This window comes from Corythoichthys intestinalis, chromosome 6, assembly GCF_030265065.1.
Source record: "Corythoichthys intestinalis isolate RoL2023-P3 chromosome 6, ASM3026506v1, whole genome shotgun sequence".
In the NCBI taxonomy this organism is placed as follows: Eukaryota; Metazoa; Chordata; class Actinopteri; order Syngnathiformes; family Syngnathidae; genus Corythoichthys; species Corythoichthys intestinalis.
In genome coordinates, this window is record NC_080400.1 from 55,773,613 (window position 1) to 55,799,544 (window position 25,932).

Consider the following 25,932-nt stretch of genomic DNA (forward strand, 5'->3'; position numbering starts at 1 on the left):
TCGCAGGTCTTCAGACAGCTCTTTTGACCGAGCCTTGATGCACATCAGACAATGCTTTTCATCAAGACATTTCTTACCAGGGGTGTGTTTTATAGTGGGCAGGGCAGCTTTAACCCTTTAACACCGAACGTGTCGGCAGCGACGCGTTTACGCATGTCGTCTTTGAAGCTTCGTCACGCTGTAATTACGTCACCCACGTGCCACTGGTTGGTCCCATTTGAAAGTGCGGAAGTTGATGTCCACACCAGTTTTTATTTGAAGTCAATCGACCAAGAAAAACGGGAGATAATGTCATTTGAGTTTTATAGTTTTATTGCACTCATAAATATGCATTAAAACGCTGCATGGACCATGTATCTATCTCCATATTTCCATCATTTCTTGTCCTTTTTCAAAACCGAAAGCAGCACAAAAGACTACATATCCCAAGTGCCGTTGTGATGTCAAAAAGGGCGAACCGAATGTGGACATTTTTGATAAATTTCCGAGCAAGGCTCCAACTAAGGAAAAGGAGGCATTCGAAGTAAGCAACGGCCGGTTGGATTGAGCGAGCGACTTTGAAATGTGCAGAATGAATCTAAAACTAAATTTAGCGCAAGCTAATGCATTATTTCATTAACTCAAGGAAGACGATGAGCCGTATTTGTCATTGTTTTCCTGGAATGAGTCGCCGCCTCGGCGAGAAGTGGCAGCAGCACGCAAACGGCGAAAGATATAGGCTTTGTGACGTTGTGTATGACGCAGCTCCGTGACCTGTTCATGCAGAAGCTTTATTGAGTGCGCAAAAAAAAAAAAAACTTTATTGGGTCGTATGCCAGACAAATTTGAATTGAACTGAACTACTTGTCAATATTTTTGAAAATACTTTTTTTCAATTTTATATATATTTTTTCTTCACTATAATCTTTTCTATTTTTATAAAGATGAGTGTTCGAGAAGCTTGATTGCATGTACGTATGTACTTTAGATAAGGTGATGGGTATAATACCTAACTCCACAAAGAGATATCCTCCAAACCCTTTTTGTGTTAGGTGATATACGGTATATTATTTTTTTTCTCACTATTTTGCACTATATATATAAAACCTGTTTTGACCATAGTATGTGTAAAGGCCATACTTGACCATACTTGCTGTTTGTGTTGAATTGTCAAACATAAAACTGTTCAATCTTATTTTTTTCTATTGAATGTTTATCCTAACAAGTTGAATAAATATTATCAAGCTTCAAAACGGTTGGTCGAGCATGTTTGGTTGTCAATGGGACATCAACATTACAAATTTTGAAAAAGATTTTGGGAAATATAAAGGCAACATCAAATGCATGCAAATTCGGCCAAAATAGGCTTAGGTGTTAAAGGGTTAAACCACTCATCTGTGATTGGGCACACACCTGACTTCAAATGTTTGCTAAAAAATGGTTTCAATTGCCTTTTAAGTCTCCTGAGGCAGAGGGTTCACTTACTTATGAAAACCTATAAATGTTTGGGTGGTTTTAGTTAACCCTTTAACACCTAAGCCTATTTTGGCCGAATTTGCATGCATTTGATGTTGCCTTTATATTTCAAAGAAAAAATTGTTTACAATGGCCAAGTTGGGTCCCTTTTTTCAGGACAACTTGGACTTCATGTCTAAACTGTTGTTTTCTTCACTGACCAATTATAATCCACATTTTGGACCCAAAAAGACAAAAAAATCCCGAAATCTTTTTTCAAAATTTGTAATGTTGATGTGCCATTGACAACCAAACACGCTCGACTAACCGTTTTGAAGCTTGATAATATTTATTCAACTTGTTAGGATAAACATTCAATAGAAAAAAATAAGATTGAATAGTTTTATGTTTGACAATTCAACACAAACAGCAGGTATGGTCATATGCGTTTTTGGCCTTTACACATACTATGGTCAAAACAGGTTATATACTGTGCAAAATAGTGAGAGAGAAAAAATATATAGATATCATCTAACACAAAAAGGGTTAGGAGGATATCTCTTTGTGAAGTTAGGTGTTGTACCCATCACCTTATCAAAAGTATATACAGTACTGTGCAAAAAAAGTACTGTATATTTTTATTATGTATATACAGGATATACTGTATGTATATATTTTCCCCAAGTGGAAGCTTCCATGATCCTAATAAATTTAATAATAAAATATATATACAGTGCCTTGCAAAAGTATTCGGCCCCCTTGAACCTTGCAACCTTTCGCCACATTTCAGGCTTCAAACATAAGGATATAAAATTTTAATTTTTTTGTCAAGAATCAACAACAAGTGGGACACAATCATGAAGTGGAACAAAATTTATTGGATAATTTAAACTTTTTTAAGAAATAAAAAACTGAAAAGTGGGGCGTGCAATATTATTCGGCCCCCTTGCGTTAATACTTTGTAGCGCCACCTTTTGCTCCAATTACAGCTGCAAGTCGCTTGGGGTATGTTTCTATCAGTTTTGCACATCGAGAGACTGACATTCTTGCCCATTCTTCCTTGCAAAACAGCTCGAGCTCAGTGAGGTTGGAGAGTGTTTGTGAACAGCAGTCTTCAGCTCTTTCCACAGATTCTCCATTGGATTCAGGTCTGGACTTTGACTTGGCCATTCTAACACCTGGATACGTTTATTTTTTAACCATTCCATTGTAGATTTGGCTTTATGTTTTGGATCATTGTCCTTTTGGAAGATAAATCTCCGTCCCAGTCTCAGGTCTTGTGCAGATACCAACAGGTTTTCTTCCAGAATGTTCCTGTATTTGGCTGCATCCATCTTCCCGTCAATTTTCCTGTCCCTGCTGAAGAAAAGCAGGCCCAAACCATGATGCTGCCACCACCATGTTTGACAGTGGGGATGGTGTGTTCAGGGTGATGAGCTGTGTTGCTTTTACGCCAAACATATCGTTTTGCATTGTGGCCAAAAAGTTCAATTTTGGTTTCATCTGACCAGAGCACCTTCTTCCGCATGTTTGGTGTGTCTCCCAGGTGGCTTGTGGCAAACTTTAAACAAGACTTTTTATGGATATCTTTGAGAAATGGCTTTCTTCTTGCCACTCTTCCATATAGGCCAGATTTGTGCAGTGTTCGACTGATTGTTGTCCTATGGACAGACTCCCACCTCAGCTGTAGATCTCTGCAGTTCATCCAGAGTGATCATGGGCCTCTTGGCTGCATCTCTGATCAGTTTTCTCCTTGTTTGAGAAGAAAGTTTGGAAGGACGGCCGGGTCTTGGTAGATTTGCAGTGGTCTGATGCTCCTTCCATTTCAATATGATGGCTTGCACAGTGCTCCTTGAGATGTTTAAAGCTTGGGAAATCTTTTTGTATCCAAATCCGGCTTTAAACTTCTCCACAACAGTATCTCGGACCTGCCTGGTGTGTTCCTTGGTTTTCATAATGCTCTCTGCACTTTAAACAGAACCCTGAGACTATCGTTTAAAGCTTGGGAAATCTTTTTGTATCCAAATCCGGCTTTAAACTTCTCCACAACAGTATCTCGGACCTGCCTGGTGTGTTCCTTGGTTTTCATAATGCTCTCTGCACTTTAAACAGAACCCTGAGACTATCACAGAGCAGGTGCATTTATACGGAGACTTGATTACACACAGGTAGATTCTATTTATCATCATCGGTCATTTAGGACAACATTGGATCATTCAGAGATCCTCACTGAACTTCTGGAGTGAGTTTGCTGCACTGAAAGTAAAGGGGCCGAATAATATTGCACGCTCCACTTTTCAGTTTTTTATTTGTTAAAAAAGTTTAAATTAGCCAATAAATGTTGTTCCACTTCACGATTGTGTCCCACTTGTTGTTGATTCTTGACAAAAAAATTAAATTTCATATATTTATGTTTGAAGCCTGAAATGTGGCGAAAGGTTGCAAGATTCAAGGGGGCCGAATACTTTTGCAAAGCACTGTATATACAGTACTGTGCAAAAGTTTTAGGCAGGTGTCCTGCCTAAAACTTTTGCACAGTACTGTACGTACATGCAATCAAGCTTCTCAAACACACATCTACATAAAAAAAGAAAAGATTATAGTGAAGAAAAAATATATATAACTTTGGAAAAAAGTATTTCAAGAAATATTGACAAGTAGTTCAGTTCAATTCAAATTTTTCAGGCATGCGACACAATAAATTTTTTTTTTGCGCACTCAATAAAGCTTCTTGAACAGGTCACGGAGCTGCGTCACACACAACGTCACAGCCTACTCTTTCGCCGTTTGCGGCTTTGCGCGCTGCTGTCACTTCTACTCGCCTAGACGCCGTCTCATCCCAAGAAAACAAGATACATGGTCCATGCAGCGTTTTAATGCATATTTATGAGTGCAATAAAACTATAAAACTCAAATGACATTATCTCCCGTTTTTCTTGGCCGATTGACTTCAAATAAAAACTGGTGTGGACATCAACTTCCGCACTTTCAAACGACACCAGCCAACGGCACGTGGGTGACGTAATTACAGCGTGACGAAGCTTCAAAGATGATAAGCGTAAACGCGTCGCTGCCCACACGTTCGGTGTTAAAGGGTTAAAGCAGACACTGTATTTTCGTCTGTGTGACTTTGACAAAGATCAGATCACATTTGATGGTGATTTTATACAGAAATGTGACAAATTCCAAAAGGTTCATATATTTTTTTATACCACTGTACATATATATATATATATAAATGTCAAGTATATAAAATAAAGATATATAAAATAAAATACAAGTAATGTTGATTTTACAAAGAAAAAATAGCCAGTGGCCTGGAACCCTGAGTGTGCAAACTAGAAAAACGGCCCCAGTACGTCCCTGCTGAGGGTTAAAGAAAAGTTGGAGCTTGTCCCAGAGGCTTGTGGGCAAAAGGCACCACACCCTGGATTCAGTCCTATGTGTAGTTAATGGCAAATAGCTGTGCTAGGCAGGTGACCAGCTCAAGGTAGTGCCCCCCTTTTGCCAAAATTAGATGCAAAGCACAAGCTCCTCCGCAGCTGTTGTGAGGACAAGCTGTATGGAAAATGGAATGGTAAAAATAGTAATTACTTGCAGTAAAGGGGCTGTAATGTGTAAATATCTGAAATACTCTGCACACGACTTTGACATCAGCATCGTTTATTGGATGAAAAGTCCGCCCTGCAAAAAGTCAGTGTGAATCCTGAGGCTGTTTAGTCTGTCAGATTTGGAATAGGACCTAGACCCTTGAAATGCGTTCTCAAGACCTGTCTTGAGAGTGTGAATGATAAAATTGTGTTAAAGTGCTTTGAATACTGTAAAGGAAGAAAACTGCTACACAAGTGAAAGTAGAAGATTATGGGAACATATTGATATCAACAACATACAAATGACTCTTAATTACCGTCATTAAAAAAGTTCAGTCTTGAAAGTGCGTATGACACCAAACAGCATGTTTATTTCATATTTCACGGGGTGTTTTATGCTCCTGAATGAAATGGATCGCTTGGATGTGTGTGGAAGCTACCATTTTATATATTCAATTATTGAAACACGCGCCATGAAAATGAGTTACTTCCGGCTCCAGTCTTGGGTTTAGGACGAATGCGAATGTGACATCACCCGGGTCAGCATCTCACAATACAGCATTACTTGATAGCATGCAGATGGACAGCGGATTCAGCTGATTTTGCGGATTAATTCGTTTATTTTTTGCATCACGCCAGCCAAACGGCTGCAGGCTTTTGTGGCTGCTCCAGGGAGAGGCGTGTGAGCCTTTTTGGGTTTCAGAAAGTTCCCGTTCACCCCGAGATCGGCCAAGACAAGTTTGGGACCTGCGGGACGATTGGACTTATGAGGAAGTGAGTACTATGTTTTGTACTATGTTAAGTACTGGGATCATGGCACACGTTTTAATACAGAGGTGGCTTGCATTTTGTGGCTCACGTGCTCCTTGTCCACTCGGCCAACGACCGGCGGCTTGTCACACATCCCCCCGCCGGGAGAGCCCTATACTCGGCTTATTGCCCTCTTCCTGTGCCCGGTGTTCTGTCAAATTTTCCACCCTAACAGAAATTGCAACTTTGTGTTAAAAATGGCTGCGAATACAGCGACTACAAACTAAACACTACGAACATTCTTTAAATAAAGGACTATTTACTTACGTTTGATCATGGATGGGCATGGAGAAAAGCTCTCCTCTGACACAATCTGCCATGTTAGCTGCACAACAACTGCAGCTGCTCTTGTATGACTCTCTCGCTGTTTGCGTCTGCGCCATGTAGTAAAGCATTATTTTACGCCATTCGTGTTGACCATGTGGCAGCTACGCGCTCGTCCGATGTCAGCCGGTTTGTCCGGGGGCCGTTGTCCATCCGCTTCCCCGCAAACGAGTCCTCAACGACTATTTACTTACGTTTGATCACAGATGGGCATGTAGAAAAGCTCTCCTCAGACACAATCTGCCATGTTAGCTGCACAACAACTGCAGCTGCTCTCGTATGACTCTCTTGCTGTTTGCGTTTGCGCCATGTAGTAAAGCATTATTTTATGGCATATTCGTGTTGACCATGTGGCAGCTACGCGCTCCTCCGATGTCGGCCGGTTTGTCTGGGGGTCATTGTCCATCCGCTTCCGCGCAAACGAGTCCTCTGCCCTCAGCTGGGGAACGATAAGCTCTAACTTGCTCGCCGCCGGGCGGGTTGCTGATCGGCGAAGACAATCGACAATCCCGCCGCCGTGTGAAATGAGCCGCGCTAGTTATGTGTGATTTTTCACTTCTTTGAAATATCACTCGGTCTGGGTTAGCATGTCGGCTAGCTGTCATACCTCTTGGTTTGTTTACAGTCTCCAAAGACAGGGCAGGGAAATGACAAAAGCACTACTAACTACAGTGGAATAAAATATCGTTCGGGAGATGCGACAGTAAAGGTGAAGTTGACAGTTTTGAGCATTATGGAGTAATTTTGCCATGTCGTACTGAATAAATGCATTTTTATTATTTCATATTCCATTTAGCACAAGACTGTTATTTGTCATGACCATACAATTTTTTTAGCCATTGGGAAAAAAATACTTGAATAAAAAGAATATCCTGTAAAAATATTGGAGTAGAGAGACTGAAACAGTGACATTTTGCATCTCTCTTCGTCACATTTTCATCGTTCTGAATAATTCCCCCTCTATGGGCCGAATAGTAAAAGAGATGAAACCATGACCCTCGTAGGCGTGGCTGACCGGCAGATCAAAAGACTAATTTCTCGTCATATGTGCTTTGCCAAATTTTTGTATATCATCAAATCGTCTCAAAATATGATTTTAATTCACATAATAATGTTATTTGAGACTTTTTTTCTCCTGCTGTACGCACTTTAATTCCTGAATTTTTTTTTTCCCATCCCTTCAATCATTTAACTCATTGGCTGCCATTGACGGTAATGGACGTCCAATCCGTTTAGACTTGGGAACCAGGACGAGCAAATGAATGTTCGTTCATTAGCCCCTCCCGGTTAAAATGGATTGGACATCTAGCGCCATCAATGGCATTGAAAGAAGAGCATTCACGGCATGCAATAAGATACTGTACTATGAAAAATATCAGCTTCATTTTATTAATTTAGTTTTTATCAACATTGTATGAATTAATACATTTAGTTATAATTACCATAATATTCGGACTATATGTTGCACCTGGCTATAAGCCGCCACCCAACAAATTTGACACGAAAACGGCATTATTTCTTTGATAAGCCACATTGGACTATAACCTGCAGCTGCCCCCAGTACTGTATTATGGGATATTTCCTAGGGATGAAACAATACTCCATTTTGTATTGAACCGTTCGATACACCCTCTTCGATTCAATACGCAAAAACATTCGATCTAAATGAAAATCTCCCAAAATGTATTAGGCTCGAGTGTATGACGTGGCACTCACGAGGTTTCCGCCGCTATCGCCATATTGGAAGGGGGAAACAAACAGTGAGGCATTTCAACACAGGTCGCTCTTTAAAAATGGTTGGAAATTATTGTGCGGTAAAGAATTGCAACAACCGATCGAATAGAAAAGAGAATGTACAGCTCGACGGAACACCATTGAGTTTCTTCCGGATCCCTACATGGAGAAAAGGCGAGGGAAAGGTCATATCTGAACTTACCAAACGTCGAAAAATGGCATGGGTGGCCTCGATCAGAAGGAAGGGCATAACGTTTGATTCTCCAGTTACACACAGAGTTTGCTCTATGCACTTCCACTCCGGTAAGTTAATTTCGTTTGTTTACGCAAATTTCGGTAAGTTTATGCCCTAAGTCGGCCTGTTGTTAGCTATAGCTACAGCTAAACAACTAGCATGCATACATGTGCATTGTCTTCATAAGACATAATTCCTGTCGTTGCTAAATGAAAAAGCTGTAATATTTTGACGTGAGAGAGTGGCAAAGAATTTGTACACAGGCTACATTTTCTGCAACAAAAAATTTGTACATCCGTGGTCACAGACTAATGTAAACACACATTGCCTACCTTTGCTAGAAAGATGGTGTTGCCGTTTGCTATGGTCATAATGTGCAGATCCTGCACCCATCCGCAGCAAAACTGTTCGTAGCTTTGTAGCGATTTGTAGTTTCGGAATTGCTGATGAGTGTAGTAACTTACACCAAACACTAAATACAGCATGATGTCCATTTCGCGTAGTGGTGGAAGCTTGTCGACATCTTTATTCCATTTGTGTTCGGCTTGCTCGTAAGGGTCAACATTGTTCACATTCTTAAAATTGCTCACATATCTGTCCTTGGCCGTGGTAACAAGTTTGTCTCTGTATCGAACTGGCAAGTTTTCCTTACTTTTTTCCATCTTTGGCACTCGTAGTTGAATTGTATTTGCCGTTAAGTTTAAATGTCCCGTGATGCAGACGTGCTTCCGAAATGGTTGCGTTATCGCAAATCTCGCATGATCCCGTGCTTCTGTGACGTAAACGCTTGAGCCTAATTTTCCAAACTTTTTCTTGTGTGCTCTCGCTAAAATGTCCAGGGTGCAGTCAAAGCAGAGCAGCTCTTCCTCCCTCCTCCCTCAAACTGCCTGGAGGGCAGGGTCAACCACACTCCTTTTGTTTGTGGCAAAAGTGACAGACACGAGGATCATGGCTAGCGAGGAAAGACAAAAGTTTGAGGATGCGGCTTCAAGATTTGTCTCTGGCTCTCTAAATTGTTAAAGGTCTTAAGTGTCAACTTGTGAATAGCTGCCCACTGTCCCTGAAAGGGTTCAGATATGATAAACTACAAAATGTGCCATCCCCAGGGACCTTTGTCTTCCGACACGCCCTGTAGTTGGGTTTCCTGTTTCTTTGATAGGTGACTGATAAAACGCTAGAGTTGCTCACTCATTGGACTCAACAAAAAATGACTCGAGACTCAGTTATGTACAGTACTAGACAATACAGTAAATACTGGTTAGAACAATTGCTCTGTAAGAACAATTGTTACTCAATGTTTTTGGCTCTCTTTTTTTAAAGACCAAATATCGCAGGCAAGGCTAATGTCATCTATATCTCCGTCTTCTCCTATCTCACTTGTCAACGCATGTTCAAGTCACTTGTATTGTGATACCGGGCTGGGCCAAGTACATGAGCTAGAGCTGCACACGTTTATGACACAGAGCCTCCCCATTCCAATGGGGGATTAGCTCAGATGGTAGAGCGCTCGCTTAGCATGCGAGAGGTAGCGGGATCGATGCCCGCATCCTCCATTGTGTCTTTTGCCAATTGTATTGAAACACAGACGTTGAAAGTGTGGCCGGAAACTGTTTTTGCCCGCGTTCATAGATTACCGCACAAATGCTATTTTTAGACTGTGACGTCATATGAAGGATGTTTTCTTTATTCGTTTCCTGAAACCAAAAATTCAGAAGGAAAAATGTGAAGACGTCCAAAAGACCAGTTTAACACTAGCAAGGCGAAGCTATTCGCATTTCATATGCAGTAGAAACTTTTTGCTGGGCCTCGTTCTTCTAAATAAGTGACTGATTAAATGCTAGAGTTGCTCACTCATTGCACTCAACAAAAAATGATTTGAGACTCAGTTATGTACAGTATTAGCCATACAGTAAATACAAGTTAGAACAACTGCCCTGTAATATTGTTACTCAATGTTTTGGTTGTCTTTTTTTAAAGACCAAATACTGCAGGCAAGGCATAATGTCATCTATATCTCCGTCTCCTGTCTCACTTCTCAGAGCATGTTGAGTGTGAAGCGGTCACTTGTAATATGACTCCAGGCCGGGCCAAGTTTTGCTGATAGAGCAAAGTAAGCCCAAGCCCAAAAAGTAAGCCAATCAGCACATCAGACCTGTCAAGTAAGCCCAAAATGTAAGCCAGCTGACCAATCAGCACACGAACGATAAATAAACCCTCCAGCTCAGACTGCGATTGGCTCACCAGAGACGATGAGGTCAGCGCTGATGGGTCAGTTGGCTTACTTTTTGGGATTCCTTTGAGCTTACTTTCCATAAAGTCTGCGCTGACTGGCTTACTTTTTGGACTTACTTGGTCTTATTTTGCTCCAACAGCAGAGTGCATCAGGCCCAAGCGAGAGGTAGTGGGATCGATGCCCGCATCCTCCAATGCATCTTTTGCCAATTGTATTAATACGCAGACGTTTTAATTGTGGCTGGAAACTGTTTTTGCTGAGCCTCGTTCAAGAGCGTACCGCACAAATGCTATTTTTAGACCGTGACGTTACCATCACAACGTGGAAGTGGGGCATAATAGACACGCCGTCCCATACAAACCATGTTATTTCTGCTTGTTTTCTCTGGTAATCTTTCAAAAAAGAACATGCAGATCAAACAATGCTGCTATGGAACTTGTAGAAACAACTCTAAACATTGCTATTGATCCTGAAAATATAGGTGATTATCTCTGCATTTGGTGATTTTTGTGCATCTTGTGAGAATTGTAGAGCCATTTTAAGTTTTGTTATACCTATCAGGATTTTATAAGCGAACGACTTTGAATTTTTTTATGCCGCTGCTCACGGAGACGTATATATGGCTAAGGTAGGTGCCTGTTTTGGTTTTAGGTCGGCAGCAGCTTTGGTTCTGAAAATATTGGAATTTGAAGTTTTTGAAAATAGGCCCCCTATGGATCGGCCCGTTTCCCATGTCATGTCAAGTATTATGAAGTCTATGTGGAAACACTATTGCCATACTTTTCAAAACTAAATATTGTTAACTTTAGCTGCTTGTGAATAATTGCCACTTTTATATATTTTAAATGTTTGCTTGAAATTGCATACTGTGAATAGTTTTAGATGTGAATAATTCCCACTTTTTTCTTTTATAATAAATATTTTTGGATATACATAATGTTGATAGTTTGTTGTGAAAAATTTCCAGGTTTTATATTTGTTAAATTTTTTAAATTGGTATTTAAAATGACATAACGTTACAATGTAACGTTAACGTTACATTGTAAACATTTTTGGAGTTTGCAAAAATTATTTTACAATTATACAATGTTTTAGTGTAAATGCAATTGAAATTTCTCCTTACTAGTACATAAATTTAAGGTCCAAAAAAACACACAACGTAAAAACAGTAATGACATATTGTGTTAAAGTGCCTGTGACACGAAAAAGCATGTTCATTTCATAATACACGCGGTATTTTATGCTCCTGAATGAAATGGACCACTTGGATGTGTGAGGAAGCGATCGATATATTTATTCAATTTAAAAAAAACTTTTTAAAAAATTTTTTTTAATCTAGGAAAATGACAGACTTCCAGTGTTGTGCCGAAAAATAGCCGCCCCACGTGAAATGTCCCCCCCTGACGGAACGCTTATTTATAATGCTTTATTGAGCTGAAAACATCAAATGTTTTCATGAACACATTACAGTAATGGATTTACGACTGTAAAATCAGTTTTAAATAAATAAATTACAAAAAATACTAGTACTGTATTTTAGTAATAAATCGTGGAATGGGCCACATAACCATCTTTGAACAGAAACGTATTAGTGTACAGGTTTTCACGACCATATCCTAATGACAATCACACAGGTTTGACATTTATTAGTTCAAGCAGAGTAAAATAATACATATTCACAGTACAAAATTTATTAGTTCAAGCAGAGTAAAATAATACATATTCACGGTACAAGAAAGTTGTTTCCATGTCAATTGATTGGTAAGAAAAAGCTGTTTGTACTAGTGACGTGTGGGCGCGCCCGTCAGAGGGGACATTTCACGTGGGGCGGCTATTTTTCGGCACAACACCGGTTTCGGTCTTTCATTGAGGAAGAGGGCGCTGCGACGTGTACGGGAGAAGGAGTCCTCTTCACTCTCCAGCTGTACTGTTGTATGAGAAGGACAAAGCAGTCATCGGATTTTGCGGACTACTTCGTTTATTTTTCGCACCATGCCGAAACGATGCGTTGCAGGCTTTTGTTCCAACGTTCAGGGGAGTGGTGTAAGTCTTTTTCGGTTCCTAAAAGATTCCGTTCGGCGTGAAAAATGGGTAAAACAAATCCAACGAACTAGGGACAAATGGTCACCATCCGAATCCTTAGTGTTATGTTCTGACCACTTCACTGACTACTGTTTCGACCCTGTTCCTCTGCTAAAAGAAGAGATGGGACTTTCAGTGCAACACACCAGAACTCTACTTGAGACATCTGTACCAACGATTTTCCCCCGTCCTCAAATGTGGACTAAGCATTCCAAATAGGCTTGCCACCTGTCCCTTGAAATACGGAATCGTTCCGTAATTCGGAATTAGAAGTTGCGTTCTGTATTGAACCAAAACAGAACGCAGTTTATTCTGTATTTTACAATTGTCCCATGGGTCGACCCCGCGCGACCCGCGGCTCCTGCGTGGCGGGCGGCGGTGCGCCCAGCCCATGCACGTCTCTCACACACAAACACACCTGCGCTCATGAGTGACCACTGAGCCAACAATAATGAACAAAAAGGGCAGGAGATATTAAAGTCAGCAAGATAGTTATCTGCCTGCCCGCTGCTGTCTGCCCTGCACTGCGCTCCACTTCCGGGTTCGTTGCCTGGTTACCTCACTCTCTCTGCTCAGTGCACCGCCCCGTGCGTTTTCAAAACTAACATTTCTGTTCAACATTAGAAGTTCAGGACACCCCACGTCATCCTCAAAAGGGGAAACGTCTCCAAAAAATAGACTGGAGTGGCTCAATAAGAGTCACTGATGATGATTGTGACGCGAACTGCAAAGGCAGGCAGGAAAGTTTTTGCAGTGTCTCACGGAGGTGTAAAACAGCATGCTGCAGGGGACCTCCACAAACGGAATATAAGATCCCAGAAAAGCCTTCGTCACAATTCTTTGTACCTGAAACATCCCCTGAGCTTGATTTTGTATTTTATTATGCGCTTGTATATGTATAACATATGGGCTATATTTATATTTACCTTCATACATCTTGCATTGATAGGAGCATAGCTAGGCTATTTCAGTTGCTACTATGGTTGATTATTTTTAGAAATGTTGATTTTTTTTTCTTTTTTTTGGAAACATGCATTTATTATCAATCAATATGGAATGAATTTATGTACCCATAAAGAACATGTTATTTTGTTACGTTAACTAATGCTACTCATTTGGAATTATTCCTAATATATTAACAGCAAATAAACACTGAATAAATAGTCCTACTGCAAATATACCGTAATTTCCCGAATATAACGCGCACTTTTTTTCCCCAAAATCAACTTGTAAACTCATGGTGCGCATTATACACGGGTACATGGATGGAGACAGAAATATATATGTATTACATATATATATAAACCGATTTTTTTTCATTGACACGGCCACGTTGTGTTGAAGAAACGTATGCGGCGACCCGTTGCCGACCATTACGGTACGTGACGTCACCATTTTGTTTCGGTAATACTTCACACTAATCGGCCGAATGATTTCGTCTGTGTTAAATTCTGCTTTTTTCACTCTTCATAAAGCACAGAATTTAGTTTCTTGAACTCATTTGAGTCGACGTTTATTGCAGCTCCACAATTCGGAGCATAACAAATGTAAGGACACACACTTCCTGTGTCCGTCAACTATATCGGTCCCTCGGGAAACTCAAACCCAAATAACAATAGTTCAGTAGTTTTACCGTATCAATCCATGGAAGAATCATTTATTCATCATGAGGAAACGAGCAAGTTATACAGCAGCCTTTAAAAGAAAAGTCACATCCGTTTTGTTTTCTCCTAGATTCTGGTAAGTTGGAGAAGTTGTCAAATCATATTATTACCGTAAATATTGTCAGTTTACGGTAATGTTTTGAACTACCAATGTGCTATGCTTGTGCTGTGTTTCACCAGTCAGTAAAATGACATCTTTGTATCTGTACACGAGCTGTTTTCTTGTATTCTTCTATTTATTGGTGCTAAAATTAGGGTGCGCGTTATAAACGGGTACAATAATTTTCCTCAAATTTTACAAGTAAATTTGGGGTGCGCATTATACACGGGTGCGCCTCATATTCGGGAAATTACGGTATGCTATCTATTGATTGATTAATAGTGAATTTGACATCATCCCACTCCTACCCTCTAAATTACTGCAGCTGAGGTGACACAGGTATACCACACAGTAAAACGTAGCCAGCCAGAGCTACAATAGTGCTGACTGTGGACACAGGCTCAATCAGAAGATTTTTATGTGATTCCAAAATGGTGAAGAAAATTACTTTGGGGAGAACAAGCAAGAGGCACTGTTGAAACAAGTCCTGGGTCCAAAGGCAGTGGGTGATGTGCTTAAGATCTTAACGTCACCCATCCCATTCTCCATACAGACCGATGCCTTGAATAAATTGAGCAGGAAGATGTTCCCCTTGCTGTCCAGTACTTCAGTCTAGAGTCTGGGTTCACCAACAAAATGCTGGACTTCACAGAGAATGCAGACGAGTCAGCTGATGGAATAGTAGCTATCCTGGAACATTCCCTTAAGAAATTTGGCTTGTCAATGCATCACGTGACCGGATTCAGTGCCGACAACACAAATGTTAATCACGATATTCACAACTTCGTTTTCACTAACCTGCAGAAAAAAAACAAAACAATCTGCTGCAAGGAAACTGCCATGCCCACAAAGTGCACAATACAGGTTTCTCATCCAAAAATACATACATTTCTATGCATTTTAGGAGTTTAAGGGATGCCCCTTTTTTTCGCCCATAAGGCTTTGGGCGCGAGCGGGGGTGTCCCTTATTTCTATTTCTGAAAGGTGGCAACCCTAATTCCCAACCCTCAAAGAATGTCACGGACCCGACAGAGGAGGACCACAAATGCGTCACGTTTTCAACAATTTATTGACAGGACCAGCAGGGCAGGTGAAAAGATGGCAGCAGTACAGACAAGGGCTAGGCAGAACTCAGGTTTCCAAAAGCAAAAGGCAGGTCGAGTTACCAGGGCAGGAGAGAAGGCAGCAGTCAGGCAGGTTCAGATTCGGCAACGAGAGTCAGATTCAGAGAGCTAGGCAGGCGGGTAACAGGCAGGCTTCGCAGACGGTCTGACAGAGTGGAACTGAGAAGCAAGGCTTTAAATACACAGGTTGATTGATGAATGAGGCAGTGCTATTGACTGGGCTGTGAGTAGGTGAATTGAGGACAGGTGGGGATAATTGAGCGTACGGTCTACAATCCGTCCAGCAGGTACCCAGGATCGTTCCTCCGGACCGTAACCCTCCCAGTCAACCAGGTACTGGATTCCTCTGCCTCTACGTCTGGACTGGAGTAGCCGCCGAACAGTGTAGACCGGGCCACCGGTGATGAGGTGGTGGTGCAACTGGGACCAACGGGCTCTCGTGAACCGGCTTTACTCTAGAGACGTGGAATGTGGGGTGTATCCGCATGGATGCAGGCAGTTGGAGCCGAATGGCGGTTGGGCTGAGGATCTTTTGGATGGGGAACGGACCAATGAACCGAGGAGCCAACTTGCGTAACTCTACCTTGAGTGGCAGGTCCTTGGCTGAGAGCCACACCTTCTGACCCGCTCGATAGACGGGTGCAGGAGTCCTTCGACGGTTGGCTCCGGTGGAATAACTGGTGACAGACCGTAGGAGTGTGGCACGGGCTCGTGACCAGGTACAGCGGCATCGTCGGGCATAGGCAAGGGCGGAGGGACAGGTAATCCTTTCCTCTTGGCTGGAAAACAGCGGAGGTTGATAGCCATACACACACTGGAAGGGGGACATGCCCGTGGCGGAGCAAGTAAGGGAGTTATGAGCGTATTCTACCCATATCAGTTGTTTAGCCCAGGTTGGATGCTGCCAGGTTGGATGCTGCCATGCAATGAAGTGCCTTCTCAAGCTCCTGGTTAATCCTCTCTGACTGGCCATTGGACTGGGGGTGAAATCCCGAGGAGAGGCTGACCGTGGCCCCCAGCAGATGGCAGAATTCCTTCCAGAAGGTGGAAGTGAATTGCGGGCCTCGGTCTGAGACGACGTCCCTGGGTAGCCCATGAATTCGGAAAGCGTTGTCTAAGACCACCTGGGCGGTCTCCTTGGCTGATGGTAGTTTAGGAAGAGGGATGAAGTGTGCCATCTTGCTGAAACGGTCTACAATGGTGAGGATGACTGTCATGCCGCCAGATGGAGGCAGCCCGGTAACGAAATCTAGTGACACGTGACCAAGGCCGAGAGGGTACAGGCAGGGGCTGCAGTAGGCCGGCAGGGGGCTGGTTGGATGACTTGCTTCGGTTACAGGTGGGACAGGCGCGGACGAAGTCTTGTACATCCCTTCTCAGGGACGGCCACCATAAGCGTTGGGAGAGCAAATTGCAGGTGCGTGTGGATCCAGGATGGCAAGCAAGACGGGAGTTGTGTCCCCACTGTATGACCTCTGATCTCAGGTTCTCTGGGACGAAGAGGCGGTCTGCAGGACATGTACTGGGCCCGGGCTGGTTGTGAAGGACCTCAAGTACTCGCTGTTCAACCTCCCAGGTTAGGGCAGCGACCACACAGGGACCAAGCAGAATGGAAGCAGGTTCTTTGGTGGGTCCAATGTCCTTCTGAAACTGGCGGGAGAGGGCTTTGGGTTTAGTGTTGCGTGACCCAGGCCGGTAAGACAACGTGAAATTGAACCGGGTGAAGAAAAGAGCCCATCGGGCCTGTCTGGAGTTTAGTCGTTTGGCAGAGCGGATGTACTCTAGGTTCTTATGATCGATCCAGACCAAGAATGGAACCGTTGACCCCTCCAGCCAGTGGCGCCACTCCTCCAGAGCAAGCTTGACAGCGAGCAGCTCACGGTTGCCTATGTCGTAGTTCTCCTCAGAAGGGGACAATCTGCGAGAGAAGAACGCACAGGGATGGAGTTTGCCATCCTCTGCAGCTCGTTGAGAGAGCACAGCGCCGACTCCCACATCAGAAGCGTCCACTTCCACAATGAACTGCCGGTCTGGGTCCGGCATTCGGAGGATGGGGGCAGAAGAGAAGCGTGACTTGAGGATACCAAAGACTTTATCTGCTGCTGAAGTCCAGATAAATGGCTGTTTGGAGCTGGTCAGGGCGGTGAGGGGGGAGGCAACACTGCTGTAATTGCGGATGAACTTGCGGTAGAAATTCGCGAAGCCAAGGAACTGCTGAAGTTTCTTCCTGTTTTCTGGCACAGGCCATGAGGTCACCGCCGAGACTTTGGCCGGGTCCATTTGGATGCTTCCCGCGGCCACGATGTACCCCAGGAAAGCCATGGACTGAGCATGAAATTCGCATTTTTCTGCCTTGACGTACAGAGAGTTCTCCAGGAGGCGACTGAGGACTAGTTGGACATGGCGGGTGTGTTCAGACGGGGTTCGGGAGAAGATCAAAATGTCGTCCAGGTAAACGAAGACAAACTTGTTCAGCATATCTCGCAAGACATCGTTTACAAGAGCTTGGAATACTGCCGGAGCGTTGGTGAGTCCGAACGGCATGACCAGGTACTCATAATGGCCTGTTGGGGTGTTAAAGGCAGTTTTCCATTCGTCTCCCTCCCTTTTCCGCACCAGATGGTAAGCATTTCTGAGGTCTAGTTTGGTGAAGATGGTAGCCCCTTGGAGCAACTCGAAGGCAGAGGTGAGCAGAGGAAGAGGATAGCGGTTTTTAATGGTGATGTCGTTTAAGCCCCTATAGTCGATGCAGGGGCGGAGCGAACCATCCTTTTTCCCCACAAAGAAGAACCCGGCACCAGCAGGAGATGATGATGGACGAATTATTCCAGCCGCCAGAGAGTTAGTGATGTAATTATCCATGGCTTTTCTTTCAGGGGCGGACAGAGAGTAAAGACTGCCCTTGGGTGGGGCAGTCCCCGGAAGGAGGTCGATCGCACAGTCATAGGGACGGTGAGGGGGCAAAGAAGTGGCCTTGGCTTCGTTGAACACCTCCCGGAGTCCATGGTAGCACTTCGGCACATTAGAGCGGTCAGGGGCAGAACTGGGGGGGACCAGAACTGGAGGGCATTATGGCAGAGCGCAGACAGGTCCGGTGGCAGTCTTTTCCCCATTCTTTGATCGTTCCGGTCGTCCAGTCGAGGTGGGGGTTATGCTGGCGGAGCCATGGGTAACCCAGGCTAAGGGGTTGGCCTGGTGAACTGAGCAGGTGAAAACGAATCAACTCATGGTGGTTTCCTGAGAGGATCATAGCGACAGGGTTTGTGATGTTGGTGACTGTGCCGAGGGGGTGACCGTCCAGAGCCCGGACTGGGACAGGATAGGGCAAGCGTTGACTCTCCAACCCCAACTGGCGAGCCAGCTCACTGTCCATGATGTTGGCCTCAGCACCAGAGTCCACGAGCACAGCCAAGGTGTGGGTGGTTTCAGGGAGAAGAAGACGTACTTGGAAGAGAGGCTTACGGTGCATGGAGGCTTGGGTGGTCATCGAGCTCAATCGGACGCCTCCTATGTCCGATGAGCTCTGGCTTTTACTGGGCAGGTGGCAACACGATGACCATCGCCTCCACAATACAGGCAGAAGTTGGACGAGAGGCGATGCTGGCGCTCGGCGGCAGATAGGGAGGCACAGCCGACCGACTCCATGGGCTCCTGTAGATCGATCTGGCTGTGGGGAGCGTCGGACAAGCGTGGCCGGGCGGCAGACTCTCTCGGAGTGCAGACAGACGACAGGGTGGAGCTTCCTTTCTCTTGTCGGCGGGTCTGAATTCGACGGTCCACCCGAACAGCAAGGTCGATGGCCTCATCTAGCGTCTTTGGCTGGTCGTGCGAAACGAGTCCGTCTTTCACATAGTCCACCAGGCCGTTATAGAAGGCGTCCACCAGAGCGGCCATGTTCCATGAACTGCGCCTTGCCAGGGTGCGAAAGTCAATGGAGTAGTCTGCCACGGTCCGATTCCCCTGACGGATGGACGTCAGGCCCCCACTCGCCTCCGTCGTTGATGCGCCCATGTCGAATACCTTTAACATCTCTTCAGCAAAAGCATTAAAGGAAGCACAGGCTGGGGTTTGCCGGTCAAACTCTGCAGTTCCCCAAAGCCGAGCGCGGCTTGTCAGGTGTGTGATGGCATAGGCCACTTTGGCCCCCTCAGTGGCGAAGGTCCTGGGTTGGAGGGAAAATTGGAGCCGGCAGCTAGTCAGGAAAGCCCGCACCTGGGTTTGATCACCATAAAAGCGTTCTGGGTTTCCAATCTGCGGTTCGGGGGCTATGGGGTTCTGAAGAAATGGTGCAGGTACGGGTGCGGCTGGCGTGGCGGTAGAATCAGGAGCTGGAATAGGAGGTGTGACTAGGTTGGTGAGCTGCTGCATAACCTGGGTGAGCAGTTCGTGTTGCTGGTGAATCTGTTGTTGCCTCTGATGACCAAGCTGAATTAATGATGAGATTTCCCCCGCCATCCGCTTCATCTCGCCTTCTGTGTGTTCTAGGCGCTGCATGGCGGTCGGGGTTGTCAGGTTGCTGTCGTCCATGCTGGGAGTCTTGTGCGCTGGGTCCTTGCTGGTCAGACCGTACTGTCACGGACCCGACAGAGGAGGACCACAAATGCGTCACGTTTTCAACAATTTATCGACAGGACCAGCAGGGCAGGTGAAAAGATGGCAGCAGTACAGACAAGGGCTAGGCAGAAGTCAGGTTTCCAAAAGCAAAAGGCAGGTCGAGTTACCAGGGCAGGAGAGAGGGCAGCAGTCAGGCAGGTTCAGATTCGGCAACGAGAGTCAGATTCAGAGAGCTAGGCAGGCGGGTAACAGGCAGGCTTCGCAGACGGTCTGACAGAGTGGAACTGAGAAGCAAGGCTTTAAATACACAGGTTGATTGATGAATGAGGCAGTGCTATTGGCTGGGCTGTGAGTAGGTGAATTGAGGACAGGTGGGGATAATTGAAGGCAATTAGGCCATGCTGCAGGAGGGAATCAGGTCATGACAAAGAAAATCTGCTGCCATTGAAAAACGGACTAGGAAAGCGGGAGTGCAAGTAATTAAGTTAGCATAGTGTTTTATATAATGTCAAATACTGTACTGTAAACCCATTTCAGTGTGCTGCCAATAAATTAGCTTAATCGCTAGCTAGTGCGCTAGCTGCTAGCCCGAGCCTGGCTGCTCTCTACAGTTGTAATCGCGTGGCATTTATTCGAGTGACAAGGCCTGTCAGGTTTCGCTTGTGTTGAAAGTCGACCTGTTGCTGTTAGTGCTGCTTCGGCACCTCAAACACCACACAACATAAAGGTAGTTTGGGTATGCTATCATTATAATATTTTGATGATTAACCTGTAATAGGTCGGAACTTGTCCTATTAAGTTGTTCATTTTCATAGATGCCTTCCAGAATACAGTACAGTATAAGTTTGGATACACCTTTTCATTCATGCATTTTGTTTATTTTCATGACTATTTACATTCTAAATTCTCACTAAAGGTAATAAAACTATGGTTGGTTCAATACGGAACGCAACTTTTAATTCCCAATTACGGAACAATTCCGTATTTCAAGGGACGGGTGGCAAGCCTACCTAAAATAGTTTTTGACTTCAAGGGTATGCCTTTTTTTCAAAGTTGATTATTGGCATTTATTGCTTATCAAAGGGATTGGGCCATTCATTTGTGTTGCATTGAATGACGTGTGTCCTAACTTTTAGCCTGTATTGTAGGTTAGCATTTCCTTGTGAATATTTATGAGCTTTAGTTCAGTCCGTTTGCATAATTTTCAAGTCTGATTGTTTTTTACCCTAAATATCTGACATGCTTACATAAAATCTGAACTCTACAATTACTGTGCTTCAAATGAATTTTTTTATTGGGTATACTCACACAATTATGACCATGGTATAGGAATATAAGAAGACGATTTTGATCTTTTAAATGCAATGAGAAATTTACTCAATCAGTTGTTGTGTGTATGTTTCAGGTGTCCGGACAACATCCAGGCCCCTCAAGGGGTAAAATGACACCGAGCAGGGGCATATTCATGACGTAGACCTGCAGCCCTTTCACGGGGGATTAGCTCAGATGGTAGAGCGCTCGCTTAGCATGCGAGAGGTAGCGGGATCGATGCCCGCATCCTCCAATATCATTTTTGCCAACTGTGTTGAAAGTGTGGCTGGAAACTGTTTTGCTGTACCGCACGAATGGCATTTTCAGACCGCAACATCGCCATTGTAATGCGTAAATGGGGCATTGTACTCTCGCATACAAACCCTGTTATTTCTGCTTGTTTTCTCCGGTAATCTTTCGAAAAAGAACATGCCGATCAAACACTGCAGCTATGCAACTTGTAGAAACGACTAGACATTACGACATACAGTATGAAGGATGTTTTCTTCATAAGTTTCCCAAAACCAAAAACTCGGGAGGAAAAAATATGAAGAACGGATCAACTTGCGCAGACAGCCATAAGATCAGTTTAACGCCAACAAGGTGAAGCTATTCACATTTCATATGCAGTAAACATTTTGTTGAGGGCCATGGTCCTTCAGAGGACGAAGAGGTAAGCCATTTTTATATTTTTACTTATTTTTTAGCATGGCGATTTGCCGAGCTGCTTCTGTCTGACAATGACCAGGAAAAAATATTAAAATGGTATCTGACTGCCACTATTACCTTTTCTGTTGTAAAAAAAAAAAACTTTAGTAAGGGGGAAGTGTAAATAAATTATAGAATTAAGATTTGTTATTAATGAAAAAATTAAAATTTTGTTGGTTGTCACTGAGTAGTATTTGCGATCGCAACACAAAAATAGATATTGCAAATTGTCAGGGACGTAAGACAACCAGAGGAGAGAATATATAAGAAAGATAGGGCATATGGTGGTAAAGCATAGATTGTTGAAACAGGAGAATGTCATTGTCAGTGGCATAAGGCAATGCACACAACAAAAAGGTGTCGATAAACAAGCTAACTCTCAGGTCGGTTCTTTTTCCCGTCTTTTTCAGCCCTCGACACTCAAACCATCTCTTTAACTGAACATTTGTTTGTTCTTCCACATCTTTACCAGAATTTACCTGAATTTGGCACCAGGGTCATCATTTTCTTTAGCTCAGTAAACATCTCGTTCAAACACTATTTACAAGCATCTACAGCATGAGGGACAAACATGAGTTTGACACCCCCCCCCCCCCCCAGCAACAGTTGCTAACGTCATGAATATTAATGAGCAAAGGTGACATGTTACATGTGGTACGCTATTATGGCGGTTTTATGACGCCGCTGTCAAATAGAATGCTTCCTATTAACCCAAATAATATCAATCACTTGACTATAAAGTGTCCCCAGCCCAATTTTTTAAATTAACATAATTTGTCACTTCTCTCTAAATTGCTAAAGGTCTAAATGTCAACTTTTGAATAGCTGTCCACTGTCACTGAAAGTGTTCAGATATAATGTACTACAAAATCAGTGCCATCCCAAGCGACCTTTGTCTTCCAAAACGCCCCTTGTTGGGTTTCCTGTTTCTTTGATAAGTGACCGATAAAATGCTAGTTATTCACTCATTGGACTCAACAAAAATGACGAGACTCAGTTATGTACAGTATTAGACATACAGTACACACAGGTTAGAACAATTGCCCTGTAATATTCAGTGTTGGGAAAGTTCATTTTCTACATGAACTAGTTCAAATTGCAGTTCACAAATTTTAAAATGAACTGTTCAGTTCATAGTTCATAATTCAAAATTTTGAACTAAAGTTCATGGTTCCAAAAAATGAACTTTTGTAGTTCAGTTCTTTTTGTTTGCCAAAAATTGTTGCAAGCTATTATTGGCAGTGTCGGTGATACCTAGCAAGGCTTGTCGCATGCTTTATTTCGATGTGCCGTTTAAGGTTGGCTAAAGATGTTACCGACGTACGGACGGTCTTCTTCAATCCAGGTGGACAAAGTTTACAAGTAAACTTTATATTTTTGCCATCCAGGTCGGTAATGACTTTTTCGTAAAACTCTTTTAAATGCTGGTACTGTGTAGAAAGTTGCTCTGAGCAGGCCGAGTTTCGAGAGCTGCCAGCTTCTGTGTCCATGCTGCCGTTGTTGTGATGACGTATTTGCTTAAATAATACGGCCGTGACAGGCAGCTTGGGTTGCCAGGTTGGATAATTTTCCGCTATTAAGGTGAATTTTTGTATTGTGTGTTTTTAGCCTATGGCTTTATATGCAGTTTTGTCTGTAAGGCTCTCAATGTGATGAACTCATGAACGAAGTTATGAGCACCGCTCACAACCGCTAGAATGAGCGCTTTCACAGTAACGTTCATGAGACAGAAATATGATGCGTTCAATTCACGTTCGCCCAAAATATGAACGTGTTCATGAACGATCGTTCATTGAACGCGTTCATGCACAACACTGGTAATTAGGGCTGCAGCTATCGAATATTTTAGTAATCGAGTAATCGACTGAAAATTCTATCGATTAATCGAGTAATCGGATAAAACAAATATATTTTTAGGTGAAGAGCAATTATAAATATAGATGAGAAAACAAGACATTTCATCTAATCTTGAACCATTTTCAGTCAATCAATGTCTTTATTTTCGATGTTGTTGATATTCGATGTTCGATATTGTTGAAAACAGCCAACAATTGCATCTCAGATGTAACTAGAATAAAAAAAAAAGACAAATTCACTGCTTTCACTCAAAAAACCTTTAGATCTTATTAAAATATATATATATATTTATACCTAAAAATGCCATTACGCTTGATAACACACATCACTTAAAAGTTAGGATTTTTTCCCACCTGTTTCAATTGAATTTCTATTTGTGTCAAGCCATTTTTAAGTTCTAGTTAAGTTTTACGCTACTCTAAACTGTAAGTCCTGATAGGATTTTGTGTTTTTGCAGTGTTCAAGATAAATGTATGATACAGGCTGTATTGGAGCACATTAGGGACCAGTGGTACTTGGTGTTTTATCCAGCAATGACTACTAAGCTAAAATTGATAGTTAGCATTATTGCGTTTTTATTTTACACCCTTATCACTCCACAAAGCTATGTTATGTTAAAGCCTGTATGTAAGACACGTTAGCCACGCATCGAAAGTGGTCATAATTAATAGAAACCTAGCCCTCCGCAGGGCTAACGTTGCGTGAGCTAGTGACTCAGACAGTAACGTTAATCTTATTTTTTAGCGCTTAGCGCTCTTTATTAGCGCTTAGCGCTCTACTGCTTTAAGATGGCCGCTGTTTATTACCGCTGCCCAGACGCGGCCGAGTCTATCATATTGCATCTAGTTCAACATACATGTGATCTCTATGAGACTCCTCAGATGCTACCTGCTACCAACTTAACATCACACGGGCTAGTTTTTAGCAACGTCGGCGTAGTTTGGAGCGGCTGTCGGCTGCGGAAATGTTTTTTATATTTTTTTATTGCTTCTTCCTCTACGCACGTGACGTCGGCGCGTTGTCCCGCATTAAAAGTAGTCCGAGCGAAACGTGATGCTTAGAGCTGTCAAAATAAACGATTACTCGAGGTGAATAAAATTACTCGGATCAGTTTTTAAACTCGAGTTACTCGAGTTGCTCGAGTATTCGTTTCAGCTCTACTGGTAATATTGTTACTCAGTGTTTTTGGTTCATTTTTTGAAGACCAAATAAAGCAGGCAAGGCTAGTGTCATCTTGCCTGGTATACCAGACTCACCGCTGTTCCAGCGATTGAGTCTGGCGACCGTCCGTCGGATCAAATTCCGAGGGCGGAGCAAGCCACAGCATGCAGACAGTGGAGTGGACCAATCAGCGACAGGCATACGTGACGTTGTTAAAGCGACAAGTAATTGGCGTGAGCGGAGAATGGAGAAGTTTATCCAACATGGCTAGCATGAGCCATGTTGACTGTTGTCAATGACTTGCTTCAATGTGTTTTTGGTCATTTAAAACTGGTTTTACCACGGACTGGAACATATTCTCGGCTCTCTAATTCGCCATCTGTGTTGTTGTAGACACGACTTTTGGCGCGCAAGAGTGACATTACTCATTAAGAATACGTCACGCAAATAAACGAATCTGATTGGACGATTGATTTTGTACCTTGCTCGAGAGGCCGTTAATGGGCTGGGTCCCAGTCTATTTCTCACAGTGTTTGAAAAATACAGGGAGAATAGTCTGGTTGTGCCAGGCAAAGTGTCATCTATATCTCTGTCTTCTCCTGTCTCACTTGTCAAAGCATGTTGAGGCACCTTGCGCCAATGGGCCTGCCAACGCATACCTAACATATCCTGACGAATCCTTACAGATGGTAACGTCTTCTAACGCCTGTCCAAATATATCCGAATGTTTTTCCTAACAAAAGTAGAACAGTCCCTTCTAGTCGACGTTGTCGACGTCATTGATGACGTAAATGCGTCGACGGGCAAAACATACCGTCGACGGGTAATGACGGGTTAAAAAAAAATAATCACATGCGGATAAAGTTTTGAATTGCGGGCGCTGGCGATGCAAGTGGCTGTTACTGGCACCCCCAAGGGGGCCGCTGTTATTTCAATGTGACCGGCATTGTCAGATTGAGCAAAGAGGAAGAAAGTGGGCGAGCGAGAGAGGGGGAGCGAGATCAGTGAGTT

The 25,932-nt window shown here is 43.3% G+C and overlaps 1 protein-coding gene and 2 non-coding genes across 7 annotated transcripts in view; 2 read left to right on the forward strand and 1 right to left on the reverse strand.

The window, feature by feature from the left end:
* LOC130917439 (P2Y purinoceptor 3) overlaps positions 1-25,932 on the reverse strand; it is a 70,820-nt gene that overhangs the window by 24,861 nt on the left and 20,027 nt on the right. Inside the window, exon 3 of one of the 5 annotated variants that reach the window (XM_057838834.1) lies at positions 8,460-12,287. The exons of the other annotated variants lie outside the window; for them this stretch is intronic. Coding sequence (XP_057694817.1) covers positions 8,460-8,789 — 330 coding nt within the window. The 5' untranslated portion in view covers positions 8,790-12,287. The remainder of the gene's footprint in view (positions 1-8,459; positions 12,288-25,932) is intronic. 5 annotated transcript variants of the gene reach the window in all.
* On the forward strand, positions 9,608-9,680 carry trnaa-agc (transfer RNA alanine (anticodon AGC)). Its single transcript has one exon. It is a non-coding gene; the product is annotated as a tRNA-Ala (tRNA).
* trnaa-agc (transfer RNA alanine (anticodon AGC)) lies at positions 21,376-21,448 on the forward strand. Its single transcript has one exon. It is a non-coding gene; the product is annotated as a tRNA-Ala (tRNA).